General features: G+C 35.7%; 1 protein-coding gene and 1 non-coding gene across 3 annotated transcripts in view; both read right to left on the reverse strand.

Annotated features, from left to right (window-relative positions):
* Positions 1-14,990, reverse strand: part of POF1B (POF1B actin binding protein) — an 84,009-nt gene that overhangs the window by 9,454 nt on the left and 59,565 nt on the right. For both annotated transcript variants that reach the window (XM_058658469.1, XM_058658468.1), the window contains exons 10-15: positions 9,940-10,032; positions 8,984-9,097; positions 7,713-7,865; positions 7,280-7,399; positions 4,997-5,125; positions 3,802-3,884 (exon numbers count right to left, since the gene is read on the reverse strand). In XM_058658469.1, coding sequence (XP_058514452.1) covers positions 3,802-3,884; positions 4,997-5,125; positions 7,280-7,399; positions 7,713-7,865; positions 8,984-9,097; positions 9,940-10,032 — 692 coding nt within the window. The remainder of the gene's footprint in view (positions 1-3,801; positions 3,885-4,996; positions 5,126-7,279; positions 7,400-7,712; positions 7,866-8,983; positions 9,098-9,939; positions 10,033-14,990) is intronic.
* Positions 5,663-5,826, reverse strand: LOC118760554 (U1 spliceosomal RNA). The gene has a single exon (XR_004996857.2). It is a non-coding gene; the product is annotated as a U1 spliceosomal RNA (small nuclear RNA).

Here is a 14,990-nt window from a genome sequence, read left to right on the forward strand (position 1 = left end):
AATAGTTGTATGAACTCTCAATTTTATCATAATAGATGTTAGCACTGTAGAAAAATAGAAAATACAGAAAAGAAACAAATCAAACAACTAAAATTTTAAATAGATTTGCAATCTCACTTTTAAATAGAATTTTAAATATATACAGATTACATAGCAGCATATTTTCTTTGCTTGATTGGCAAAGATTAAAAAAATGTGATCAAGTGTTCACATGAGTGTAGCGGAATGAATAACTTCAGACACTGTTCTTATGTGCCAAAGCTGGTCCAACCTTTCTGGAGGACAATTGTTTCAAAATGTTTAATGAGCAAAGTTTTTGATTCAGAAATTTCACTTTAAAAATTTTTCCAGAGTAGATTCGTAGAGCCACCTGTTAAGATATCACAGGACATCTGTATTCTATAACTCTCAGAAATGGAGTCCTAGCCCTGCTTCTGATTCAGCTGCCTGCAAACTTGCACCCTCTATGACAACAGGTGATGTCTCAAGTATTTAGGTCACTGTAGCCAACATGGATGACCTGGACCAAATTTTGGGTTCCTGGCTTTATCTTGAAACAATCCTTGCTAGTTCAGGGCATCTAGAGTGAACTAGTTGATAGAAGATTCTCTTTATCTCTCTTTTCAAGTAGATAATTTAAAAAATAGAAATTTCCCCTAAGAAATTGACTATTCAGTGCACAGATATGCCATAAAGATAATTCTTCTGTTAAGGATTCTTTGTAATAAGAACAGTCAGAAAGCTTAGGTTCAGTTTTGCAGTCTTTGTAAGAGAGCTCTGTAAGTTCCGTTAGTAATATCAATTGATTTCTTGTACATTTTAAGAACTCTCCGTATTGTAAAATTTACCAACAACCCAAAACAGACCAGCTCTAAAAAATGCTAACCTCTACTGAGTGGTTTAAAAGGAACCTTAAATAAATAAGGTGAAGAAAACCCATGTTGGCTAGTGAGAAGACTTACTATGCTTAAATATGCACCTTTACAACTCAAATCACACAAGGAAGTATTAAGAGACCTTGTAAGGCTCCTGCAGATTTTGAAGGGGAAAGACGATTCTTTCAAATTGTTTACAGCAATGGACGAGCAAAATTTCCTTTAAAGGGAGATCCATATGTAAAATAGGCCTTAAAGTAATTGAAATATTTATACAATGTAAACACATACCAGGCATAAACCTCATTGCTTAGAACAGGAGATGCAAAAGCGTATACTTGTGTAATCAAATTATAGTTATAGAGAATGTTAGGGTATCAAATTAGTGAACGAAATATAGACCTTCACTAAAGGGTTAATTGGCTAGTCACAAATAGAAGTAAAATATTAGACACAAAATTACCATGAAATCATAACTTCAGTTAACACAGATAACTAAATGATAATTTAACAAAACTTTAAAACACATTAGAGATTTTTACAGCCTTGGGGTGAAGTTTTTCTTTCATGAGGGACATATGACTATAAAGGGAGAAGACTGGCAGAATAGATTTCGTGATAGAATCCATGATTTTTAAGCTACTTTCTCTGCTAATCCCCTTCCACTGTTCCATGCTTGTGTGTTGAAACGTGTGTTCCCTGGAATTATTTCTGTAAAACAGTGTATAGATTGTAATTTAACAGTGCAGATGCCAGGATGACTTTAATAATGCAAGAAAGCGAAAGGTTGAGGAGAAAGTTTTTTTTTTTTTTTTTTTAAAAAGCTCAGGAATGAGATGTCCATAGAGAGATTTGTGAAAGGCTATAATACATCCTTTGGAATATAAAGGCTACAAGCATGTATAGGGTTCTGTGCATACCCAAAACTACATATGGACAACAAAAGACCAGAAAACTGAAGCATCATCATTAGCTAATCTTAAAACTTTTAGCAGGAATTGAAAGCTTAGCTATAAACTGCCTACCAGAACATTGGGCATGTTTGAATACATAGAGCCTCTCTGTGAAAACTTGGATTTTATTGCTTCCAGGAAATTAAAAAACCATTTTTTCACTTGTTGACTAATCAACAGGTAAGCAGAGATCTCAGTGGCCAAGCATGGAAAGAATACAGACTTTATGGAATAAAATAGTACCAAAAAATCACTAAGTGAACAAATATCAACAGCAAGTAACAATAACAATGAAAATTTGGTCAGGGAGAATTAAATTTTCACATTGTACTAAGTGACCAGTTTTCTATAAAATATTATGGGACATGCAAATAAACAAGTAAGTTGCCTGTAATGGGAGAAGGAACTCAATTTCAACTCTCTATTGAGCAACACAAATTTTATATGATTACACAGCCCTTACCTTGGCTGTTTTAAATATATTCAGAGCGCTAAATAAGATCATGATTATGGAACTAAAGGAAAGCATGAGTTCTGCCTTCTTAAATAAAAATATCAATAAAAAAAAACCAATTTATTTTTGAAACAACCGAAGAAATCCTGTATCTCAGGGCCAAGCATTTGGTCTGGACCATATTGCGGACTGGGTTCAATTCTATCTTTTACCAAGAAAATGGATGCAACTGGAAACCACTATGTTTAGTGAAATAGGCTAGTTTCAAAATCACAAATACCATATGTTTGCCTTGATTTGTGATAAATGTACGCAGAATACAAAAATATATATAATCTGTGTGAGTGAGACTGACATTTTGAGGTTTGATTATTGTTTATCGTTTTTATCTATACTCTTGAGGAACAGTAGGATTTGTTCCTACTTGCTAGTTGTTGAATTCCCTAAGTAATGGAGTGCTAAGCCTGTGCCATTGTAAACATTTTTTAAAGAAATACGGATGGGAGGCTGGTGGGTGGGCAATGCAAACAGGAGGGTAAGTTGGGAAGTATCACTCTGCTCTGTGTTGTGAATTATGTAAAATGTATTCACTTCATATAAATAATGGAAGTTCAAATATAAATATATATGATATATTAAAGAAAGAAACCAGCATGGTATTTCCCCCCAAAGTTAAACAGTTTCATGTGATTAAGCAATTCCACTCCTAGGAGTAAACTAAAAAAATAACGAATACACATTCAACACAAACTTGTAAATAGATATTCACACCTGTATAATTATGTAATAAAGACTGAAAACCCAACCATATTGTTCATCAACTAATGAATAGTTAAAAATGTTGTACATTCACAAAATGGCAAAATATTAAGCCACTGACACAAAACAAAGCATGGATACAACTTCAAAACCTGAAAAATGAAAAAATCCAGTCACAAAAGACTATGTATCGTATTCTTCCAAATTTTGTATCAACTATCCAAAGTATGCTTTTGCTCAGACTATTCATTGTTATTTTCTATTTTTATACAAATTGGCTGGAATATAAGCTGTAATGAAGCTACTACTATGAGGGGGTACTCAGTTCAAGAATGAAGTATATGCAAGAAACAGCTGAGATCAGATATAGAAAAATGTATGAAGATAAGTATTTTGAGCATACAAATACATGCAGACATCAAGCAATCCCAATGAAGTAAATTTAATAGTACCAGGTTTAGGTTGAGTCTCCACTACCTATCATGCAAGAGTTTTAACTTACACGCTTGTTCAAACATATGTTTACACATGTTTCACTTTCACAGTATTCAATACATCATAACTGTTAAAATTACGTACTATAGAATGTCTTTGTATTAGCATTGTCTTTTTTGCAAATAATCCTTCTTCACTGAAATGATTGGCCATCAGAAAACATCAAACTCTCCCCAGGGCCATACTTCTATAAATATAAACTAAACATTTAATAATAAACATATTTAACTATGTCATATTCAAATTTCATTTTAAAATACATTACTTTTTGGTAGTAATAGTAGTCCTTGCACCACTGGAGGGTTGGTTATGAGATGAATATATTTCTTGTCTCAATTTTGAGAGTTCCTTGAAAACAAAAGACAATAATTTGAAGTAAAGTAGAAACACACAAAAATGCTTAATCATTTAGAAGTTTCCTGAGAATAATTACTCCCTCATTTCTATCCTATTAGCCTTGAGGTAAGAAAGTCCGAATCACAGTTGTTAAATATTATTCAGTACTGTTTCACAGCATCTAAGAAGCCCTATTTTGTATCTATGCAAGAACTCACCAACTGATGTAGGAAATCTGTATTTGAAGGGTAATTTGAGATTGAATGTGCATAGCTCACACGATGGGGGTTGAAAAGTTTTATCCTAAAATCTTGAAAGTTATAGAAATGGCAGAAATGTAATAAAATACCAGTATGGAAGACGGTATAGATTCCTATCGGGTCTATAATTAAATATTACTATAAATATAATTTCTTCTGTAATCCACCAATTTTGGTAGTTCCTTCAGGATCTACTGTATGCCAGATCTTGTGCCACATGTTACACATACTGGAAACAATGAAACAGTGATCTGACGAAGCAAGTTATAATCTAGCAAAGAGCTCATGGTCATATTTGGAGCTGCATTGCTAGAAGAGATACAACAACAATTTAAACATAGCATTTATTTTATTCAATCCCACAAAAAGATTCTATTGGGATTATTTCTCCTGAAATATGAATCTTCACCTTCCCCAATGTTCTATCATTCTGTTGTGTATTACAAAATGAGTTGTGAAAACATGTCTCATTCTAAGTCGAGGGAAATATTTATCCTGCAAATTGATTTACATTTCCCCTCTTCACTCATTTTTTTAAGACATTTTAACTGTTTTGAAAGGCAGATTTACACAGCGAGGAAGCGAGTCATACACAAAAAGAATATTTCCAACTGCTGGTTCAGTACCCAGATGGCTGCAACACCAGGAGATGGGCCTGGTTGGAGCCAGGAGACACATGATTCTTCCTTGTCACAGAGAACCAAGCACTTAGGGCATCTTTCACTGCTTTCTCAGCCACATTAGCAGGGAGCTGGATTGGAAGTGGAATAGCAAGCACTCAAAACAGCACCCATATGAAATGCTGTTGTTACAGACAGAGGCTTGTCATGTAAGACCATAATACCACTTTCACTGCTTTCTTACCTCTGACTGCCGCTTTATCAGAGAATCTTTTTCTTCAAGCAAGCTTGTCAGTTCATGAAGCTTGAATTGGAAGTCACTACAACTTCCTTCTCTTCTTGAAACATCCTTTTGATACTGGTTTAATTGAGACTAACAATTTAAAAAGAAACAATTTTATTAGGACTTTTTTTTATAAATGCTAAAACTGAGGTTTATTGACACAAAGTCACAAAGCTAGTACATAACTATGGAAAGGAATGTGTGATGTTTGTTAACTTGTATAGAATTTTATGAGAGTAAAATATGAACGGGAATGCCAATGAGGAATTTCTAACTTTGTACAAGGAAAGATTTATTTATTCCAAAGTCATCATTACAGAGAGACAGGAAGACAGAGAGATTTTCAATACACTCGTTCATTCCCCAGATGGTTGCAATGGCCAATTCAAGGCCAGGCCATGAGCCAGGCAGGAGTCACATCCAGGTCTCCCACATGGGTCCAGATGCACAAACAGTCCAACACCGTTGGCTTTTTCCAGGCCATTAATGGGGAGCTGAATCAGAAACAGAGCAGCTGGGGTATAAACTGGGCTCATGTAGGATGTCGGCATTGTAGCTGGTGACTTTATGTGCTACGGTACAATGCCAGACACAGGAATAGCTAACTTTTTTTTTTTAAACAAAAGCCAGGAGAGAGCATGGATGCAGTTCCCCACTAGCACAAATTATGCAGTCAAATTTCCCACATTTGGGGAAATCGTAGGGGTCAGCACATCCCAAGTTCAATGGATGAGCCTCGCCCTGGGAAAACCACCTGCTTGCTCATGGCATCTCCCCAGCCAGATAAGTATGGAATAGCTAGCTTTTTAATTCATCTATTTACTTCGTTTCAAAGGCCTAGAGATACTCAGAAATTGAGAGAGACAGATAGAAATGTTTGATCCACTGGTTCACTCCCCAAATGTCCCCTGCAGGTGGGCAGAAATTCATTCAAGGTCTCAGCATGAATGGCAGGAATCCAACTCTCTGAACTGTCATCTCTTTCCTCCCAGGGTGCACATTAGCAGAAGGCTGGAACTGGGAACAGAGCCAGGACTGAAATAGAGGCATTCTGATATATGGGATATTGCCGCTGTCAATTGCCTGCTTCAATTATTTCTCATGTTTAAAAAATGGTCTTTGCTATTTAGTACTAAGCGTGAATCAACAGTCTTGAACCACACGAGTTAAAATAAAGGTAAGAAACATGTACTTTAGATTCCTTCAAATACTGAGGGATCCTCAGTATTAATAACTAATATTATCTTGTCATTTTCAGCTCACACATTACTCCTCCAGTAAGAGTGATTTCAGTTCTCACAGCGTCCCTGAGAGATAAGCATTACAACACTCACCTACAAAACATGTAAATGCATTCCAGAGAGGTTAGATGACATGCAATCATACAATAACATAGCTGTGACTCCCAAGTTTTCTGACAACGGGTATTATCCATATTCGTCTTGACTACGTATATGTACATAAATGGATGTTAGGTTATTACTAATAATGAAAAGGAAAGCAAACCAGGGCACCATATCTACTGAAGCATTGGTAGGCTTTTTCACAAATTGTGTTTTATTTCATTTCTGTTTTCAGTAAAGATTACAGTGATACTGAGAGAGCGAAACCTACCGCCATTTGGTCTATTAAATATTTAAACATGTTTGACTACAATTTAGAAATCAATAAATTAAGGTTTAAACTACATCAATTCAACCTAGGGTTACAAGAAAAGTATATTCTTTCAAATGTCCTAATTTTAATGGCCATTGCAGGCACATAAAATTCAATAAGCTCTTCATTCTTATTCTTGATGAAGTCCTTGATGCCTATTATCCCTCAAATTTATTTGAGGATTTTTATGAATCCAACAGCCTACATAAACATGCTTTAGGTAATATTGTAAAGGGACGTCCTCCTTCAGCCTCAAAAAGCTTTATAAAGACACTAACATGGAAATTTCTCTTTTTACTTTCTTGTAAAAGATAAAGCTAAATTACAAAAAAATAATAACAATACTTTATTCACAATGAAATGTATTTTTAAGCAAGAAATGCAATCCTCACTTAGCTAGCTCAGTCAGGGTTGTGGGTTCAAGGCCCACATTAGGTGTGGGAACTTTTGAAAGTAAAGATTCTATGGCATATTCCTGAAAGTCTACCTTCAGATGATTTACCCTTGTGACTTAAAGCTCAAAACGATCCTTATGCTTTAGAAAATTTGTGCAAACCCATGTATTAATTCAATGTGGGATCAACATACCCTTAGTTTGCAGATCTCTCTATCTTTTTCCAGTCTCAAGTTTTTTACCATCTCCATGTAATGGCTGCCAATCTCATCCATTTTAGCCTGCAGCACAGGGCCTGTGCAAGTCTCAGAAACCTGTGAAAGACAGAATAATTTTTTGTAATTGAAATGCTACGAAGGTAACACATATGTAAGATTTATTACTAGATGAAAAGTATTTGCATAAATAAGACATTGAAATGATAATCATTTTGAGGACACACATTATAAGTGTCAAATGTCAGTGAGGGTAGACCTAATGGAATGCAAGTCATCAGAAAGCCATCTATGTATTTTCTCAAGGTGAATAGGATATGAGTGTATCTATCTATTTCTATTATTACCAATGCTAAAATTACATTAATATGATTGAAGTAATGCTTTAAGTTTAAAATAAAAATTTTAGTACCTGTATTCTAAGGTTTTTATTCTCTTGTTCTAAGTTACGTTTACAATATTCCAGTTCCTTTAGTCTGTATTCCATGTCTGACAGTGTATGTCGGAGAGAGAGATTGGTTTCTTCCAATGCTTGACATTTTGAGTTTGAGTCTTGAAGTCCTTGCTGTAAAAAAGACACAAATACATAATACTTTTCATGGGAAAATTTTCTTGTAACTAACACATTACGTCAAATCAGCTCAATACTTTACTGTGCTTAATTTTCTTATATTGCTGTCCTTAAATGGCATATTAAAAATCCACATAAGGGCCCGGCAGCATGGCCTAGCTGCTAAAGTCCTCGCCTTCAACGCCCCGGGATCCCATATGGACGCTGGTTCTAATCCCGGCAGCTCCACTTCCCATCCAGCTCCTTTCTTGTGGCCTGGGAAAGCAGTGGAGGACGGCCCAATGCATTGGGACACTGCACCCGAGTGGGAGACCTGGAAGAGGTTCCAGGTTCGCGGCTTCGGATCGGCGCGCACCGGCCCGTTGTGTCTCACTTGGGGAGTGAATCATCGCACGGAAGATCTTCCTCTCTGTCTCTCCTCCTCTGTGTATATCTGGCTGTAATAAAATGAATAAATCTTTAAAAAAATCCCCATAAAACATTAATTTCACTTGACTATATTGAGTTGGAAAAAGCCAATTCTAGATGATTTTTCATTGTCCAAATTCAGCACTTTGTTGCTACTATTTTACAATTATGTGCCCTGTCTTGCAGTAGGCATCAAAATGGCCAGATGTGTGATGATACATGTTATAACTAGAATGTGACAATTATGATAGTGACAATTGGGAAGGGGTGAGTCTTAGAAATCCATGACAAAATTCCAAGAACCATCTCCTCAAAAACCTGAAGAAATTTTCTAGAATTTACTCTCTTCTTCATTGCATAAATCTAGGTTTACAACAGATTTTCTTTTTGGGCATGTTAGTAAATTAAATGAAAATGTGAACATAGAGCTTGAATATTTACACCATTCTTGTCCCCAAACAGATAAATTGTGCATCCTATGTAACACAGCACCATACATACTTCATATTTAAAATATGTAAGGTTATCTGTTCTTTCTAGGCTGCTTTCAGTCATCAGAAACTCAAAGCCACTCAATTCTATAAGAACAAATACTTCTATCATATATTAATTCTGTCTGGATCATATGTCATAAATCTAATGTACCTACAGTAGTGCATATGAAAAGCTATCAATCTAGTTTATCATCAAAAGCACCAATTTACTTGTTGTTGGCGATTATTTGCTCTCACTGATGCCAAGAGTTCTTCATACTCTTTCATTTGAGTTTCTTTGAATGCCAAGTCTTTTTCAAGTCGTATCTTGTCATTTTCCAGTGACTAGAAACAAAATATAGATATTATGGCTCCAAATTACAGAAGCTTGTCAACAGTCACATGTTATAAAACTCGTAAAGTTAGATCAAATACTTATTTTTTTTAAGTTATAGTTGCTTAATAAAGCAGGATTCTCAGAAGTTAAGCAAAATACAGGATATAAAAGGATTGAAACTTTTAAAACCTGCATTGAAAAGAAATATTTTAATGGATAGAACAACTTACATGTAATGAAGCAGAATCTTCTGAATACTTTCAAGTTTTTTCCAATCAATAAAGACTGTTTGTTAATTTCAGCAGGTTGTGAATTTTCACATTAGAGTATAAATATAGTCATCAAAACCCAGAAACCAAAAACCACTCCAAAGTACTCAAGAAATAATCCATTGTATGGAAAGTGTTCTGAATATAACTAGCTAATGGTACCAAAAAGACCAATTAAAATACAAAATAGAAAAGGATATGTTCTTGGAGGAGTGTTCAAGTTATTTTCTTTCAAGATAATCTAGAGTATGCTTTCTTATTAAAGAAAAGGGGAAATTTCCCATTCAGAGAGTCACCTTATTCTAATTTTGCAGGCTACTCTTCGTCTTTAAGCATTGAATTAGTTTCTGGTAAACTAAGTAAGTGCACATCCAACATTTTTTAAAATTTACACACTGGACAGCTCTTTTCCTCCTTCAAGCTTGATGAACTATTTTAGGAAAATAATTTAGCCATGTCTGGGTGAGCATACACTGATTTGCTATGTTAAGTTGTTAAAATTGTACATGGAATGTCCTGGTTTCTGCTATGAAGCAAGGAATCAGAAAATATTTGGAAGTAAAAACCAAAATAAATTTTACTGTCAAGTCATTTTGAAGATGTCCAAGCTCCTCTCGTATGTTGCTGAAGGTAGACAGGACTAGCCGGAGTGACTTATCAGACATACTCCTCATCTGGAGGGAGAAAATGATTGGTAGTCTATATTAACATTTGAGAATAGACAGTGTAAATGTAAGTAATCTAATTTTCTGTTCCTAACAGCGAATTGATTCATGATTTTGTTTTTGTCAATAAATGCTGGCAAAGATATGGGGCGGTGGGGGCAGGGGAGAGACGCCCTAGTCCATTGTTGGTAGGCATGTATACTAGTACATACATAATGGAAGATAATATGGAGATTCCTGAGAGATATGAAAATAGGTCTCTACCAGATGACCTAGACATCCCAGTTCTGGAAATGCATCCAAATTAAATTAAATCAGCACATGACAGAATTATTTGTACCTCCATGTTTACTGCAGCTCAATTCACAATAGCTAAGATATGGAATCAGTTCAGAAAAGTCAGAAAGACAAATACAAGGGGTGTGTGTGTGTGATATCCAGCATTTGATATGCTATGCAAAAGTGAATAGGAATGAAAATGGACACTTTAGGATATGTTTGTCCTTTTCAGCCCATGTGTATATGCCAATGGAACTGTGGTCTTTCGACTTTTTACTTGTCAAATGGTATGATTAAGTGCAAAATTAAGCCTGTAATTATGGAGTAGATTAAAACTGCCTTTGGAAAAAAAAACTGATGAAGCTGGGAGGGCAGGAAAGAGATAGAAAAGCATATTGAGGAGAAGGAAGCAAGTAAGGGAAGATTGGTTGTCGTCTTGAAGCTGTATCTTTGAAATGCATTTATTTTTGCTCTATTTATATTTAAAAATTTAAAAAAACAGTTTTAAAATGTCAATATTAGAATAGCAATATGTTTTTAAAATAATATGCTTAAGCAATATACTTGAAGAGAACATAGCTATGTATTAACATTTATTTTATTTTTTTTTGTGACAAAGCATCACCTTAGCAAATGTTTAACTTTATTTTTTTCTCAAAAAGATTAAGAGTGAGGAAATAGTCGACTTAAAAGATTTGCTTTGTTGAAAAGCGAAACAGAATCTTTCAGACAGTGGGTCACTCCACAAATGACTGTAATGGCCACTGCTAGACTGTCTGAAGTCAGGAGCTGGGACCTCTATTCGGTGAAAAGAATACAACACTGTTTATCATCTAAGACAAACCACCAGTGGATAGGCTACAAAGTGTAATGGAGAGGACATAAGGAATAATCGGTGAACTTAAAGAAAGGCAATAGAAAGTACACATTGAGTATTAGAGAGAAAATTGATTGGAAAAAAAAGGAACAGAGCTTAGGGACCTATGCAGTACAAAAATTATCGAACATTTATGTCATTGTCCCATAAGGAAAGGGGAAAGAGGGTAGAACTAAAAAATAAAATGCAAAGAAATAATGGCTAAGTAGTTCTCTTAAATTAGAAAAACATCAACATTTATGTTCAAAAAGCTAAGCAAAACCCAGACAGTACAAATCTGAAGAAGTCCATTCCCAGAGTAGTCACAACCTTTTAAAAGTAAGAACAAATTTAAAATTTGGAAAGCAGCAAGATAATCCTCTACTATTAGGAACAATTGTTCAAAAGACAACATATTTCCTATTAGAAACCACGGGGATCAGAAGGAAGTGGCATGCTATTCTTTCAAGTGCTGAAAGCAAATAACTGTGAACTGCAAATTCTATATGCAGTGAAATTACCCTTTAGAAATGATGGGGAAAGCTTAAAAAAAAAAAGCTTAAAAAAAGGTGGAAATACTTTTTCACTAACAGAAGAAGAGCGAAAGGATGTTCTCTAAAGAGAAAAAATGATCAAAGAATTGAGAATATTAGAAGGGAGAAGATGCTAAGCAAAGACACAATGTATTTTTTCTCTTGAGTTTTCTAAATTACATTTGGTAAAATGAAATACTACAACTAGTTTATTTCTCAATATGCATACCTAAGGAAAATTTAAAGCAATTATAAATTTGTAGGACAAAGAGAGGTAAAACAAGTTTTAATATTTCTTTGAGACTGGTGCAATGTTGATGTCAGTAGAGTAGGATATGTGAAGGTATATAATGTAATAGCTACTGCAGTCATTGAAAGAACCACACTGAGCGATGCACTCAAAACAGCAGTGACAAATGAAAATGAAATTCTAAAGCATGTTCAAGTAATCCACAGGGAAATAGGAAAAAGAAAATAAAAAATAGGAAAAAGAAAATCAGTTCAAGTTCTAAATAGCAGTAATTGAAGTTTCACTAAATAAACCAATTAAAACATTGAAATTGATACAGCAGATAAGAAAGAGGCAGTCCGAGTGGGCATTGTGGTACAGTGAGTTAAGCTGCTGCTTGGAAAGCCTCCATTCCATATACGAGTTCTAGCCACTCAGTTTCTAATCCAGCTCTCTGCTAATGTTTCTGTGAAGCAGCAGATAGGGGTTCAATACTTGAGTCCTTGTCACCCATGTAGGAGACTCTATGGAGCTACTGGTTTCTGGATTACATTTGTGCTACCTCTATACTCTTCCTTGTAGCCATTTGGGGAGTGAACCAGTGGATGGATATCGAGTGAAAAGTAGTTATATAGAGAAAAACTTTTCACTGGTTCATTGCCACGTGGCTGGAGCTGAGTTGATCTGAAGCCTGAAGCCTGAAACCAGAAACCAGGAGCTTCTTCCAGGTCTCCTACATGGGTGCAGGGTTGCAATGCTCTGGGCTGTCCTCTACTGCTTTCCCCTATAAGCAAGGAGCTGTAAGGGAAGTGGAGCAGCCGGAATATGAGCCAGTGCTCATATGGGATACTGGCTCATGCAAGGTAAGGACTTTGGCTGCCACATTCAGCCCATGAATGAAAAATTTCTTAGGGTGTTCCAATTATGTGTTTTAAGCAAGAAACTTTTTACAGGGGCTGTTATCGTGACATAGTGTGTTAAGCTTATCCCTGAAATGCTGGCATAGCACTGTAGTGCTATTTCAAGTCCTGGCTGTTCCACTTCTGATCCAGCTCCCTGTTAATGCATCTGGAAAAAAACAGTAGAATATGGCCTGGATGCTTGGGATCCTGAGAGCCATGTAGGAGACTCAGAGTTTCTGACTCCTGGCTTTGTTCTGATGCAGTCCTGTCCATTGCGGCTATTTGGGAAGTGAACCAGCAGAGGGAAGATCTTCTCTCTTTCTCTCATGCTATCTATTGGCTTCTTTTCTTCTGTGCCTACCTCTCTTTCTGTAATCCTGTCTTTCAAATGAATAAATTTTTAAAAATTCAAAAAAGAAAAGTTACTAATTTCAAATTTAATGAATATTGTATGTATTCATATAAATATATGTGTACATACCCATTTGAGGAGACTAAAAGTTTAAGGAGATATAACACACATTTTAAAAAAGAAAATGGGATGGCTATGCTGACATTAAATAAAATCCAATTCAGAACAAAGGAAATTATCAAGGACAAGGAGATATCACACAATGATAAAAGTTCAATATGCCAAGAAGACACCTCATTTTCAAATGCTTATCCACAAAATAACAGAGCTGGAGAATTCTAATAATGTACCTCAGGAAGAATTAACAATCTATAATCTTTTTCAGAAAAACAGAAAAGGAATAAGCACTTGCCACATTATTTTTTTGTGTGTGGGCAGAGTGATTCTGTTGAAATACCAAAGAGAATTTTAAAAAAGAAAAGAGTGCATTGATGTCTCTTGTGAACTTAAATATCAAAATCCTCACAAACTGTTTTCCAAAAGAATAAAGCTAAAATGCACTTTACATGGATGTCTCATTACCAGGAATATTATAAAGGATGTATCATAGATTTAGGTTCTGAAGAGTGTATGTGTTCTCCCACACCTCCATCTCTTTATAATCCAGACTGTGTGCCTCTAAAAATAACATTCCATTTATATTTCACAAATATGACACTGCAATCAATATAATCAACACAGGTCTGAGACCAAATAGCACACTTAGAAACTGACCTCACCAGACAAAGCTAGATTGTCTTTATAATCCTTTCTTGAAAATATATGTAAGCTTCCTTTTAAAAGCAGATATATTTTTATTCATTTGATAAACAGAGAGAAGGAGAGAGAGAGAGAGATCTATAGTTAAATTGGATCAAACTGCAGTAATCTCATGGAAAGCCATGAGTCTAGAATTTCTTCCAGGTCTCCCACGTGGATCGCAGGGCCCAAGTACTTGAGTCATTTTTGGTTGCCTTTCCAGGTGTATAAACAAGGAGCTGGATCAGAAGCAGAGAAGATGGAACTGACTCTAAATGTTCCCAGTATGCTAACCTGCTGCACACCAACACAAGCCCCAATGCATACAGTAGCTGTCATCCTTAGCATCTGTTTTGACATATTGTCTCTCCTCACCATAGGATACTTACTCTGCTCTGATTGTTTCTAGCTTTTACTGAGGAAAAGTATTATATTTTCTTTTCTTTTTCACCCTAGTGATGTGTTTGGGTGGAGTAGATAGTAGAATGGAGAAGATTACTGCAGCAACTATGAGGCAGAGCCAAGCTGTACTAAAGCATCGAGGAGTGAATAAGGTAATTCTACAGTGAAGGTCAGTTTTTTAAAAGATTGATTTATTTATTTTAAAGTAATACAGAGAGAAGAAAGAAAGAGAGAGAGAGAGAGAGAGAGAGAGAGAGAGAGAGAGAGAGAGGTCTTATATTCACTGATTCACTCCTTAACTGGCCTCAGAGGCTGGTTTCAGGAACCAGGAACAACTTCTGGTCTCCTACGTGGGTGTGGGGTCTCAATGACTTGGGTCATCTTCAGCTGCATTCCTAGTGCATCAGCAGGGAGTTGGTGATCCTATGTGGAGCAGCAGGACTTGAAATGGTGCCCATATGGGATGATGGCACTGTAGATAGTGGCTTTAACTGGCTGTGTCCTAGTGCCAGATGCCAGAGGTCAATGTTTTTCAAATGCTGTCTTGAACGTTAATCATTGAATAGTTTCTCATGACCTGACTAAATTCTAATGCAGCTCTTGTGTAATCAAAGTA

The sequence above is a fragment of the Ochotona princeps genome, chromosome X (assembly GCF_030435755.1).
Source record: "Ochotona princeps isolate mOchPri1 chromosome X, mOchPri1.hap1, whole genome shotgun sequence".
NCBI classification, from domain to species: domain Eukaryota; kingdom Metazoa; phylum Chordata; class Mammalia; order Lagomorpha; family Ochotonidae; genus Ochotona; species Ochotona princeps.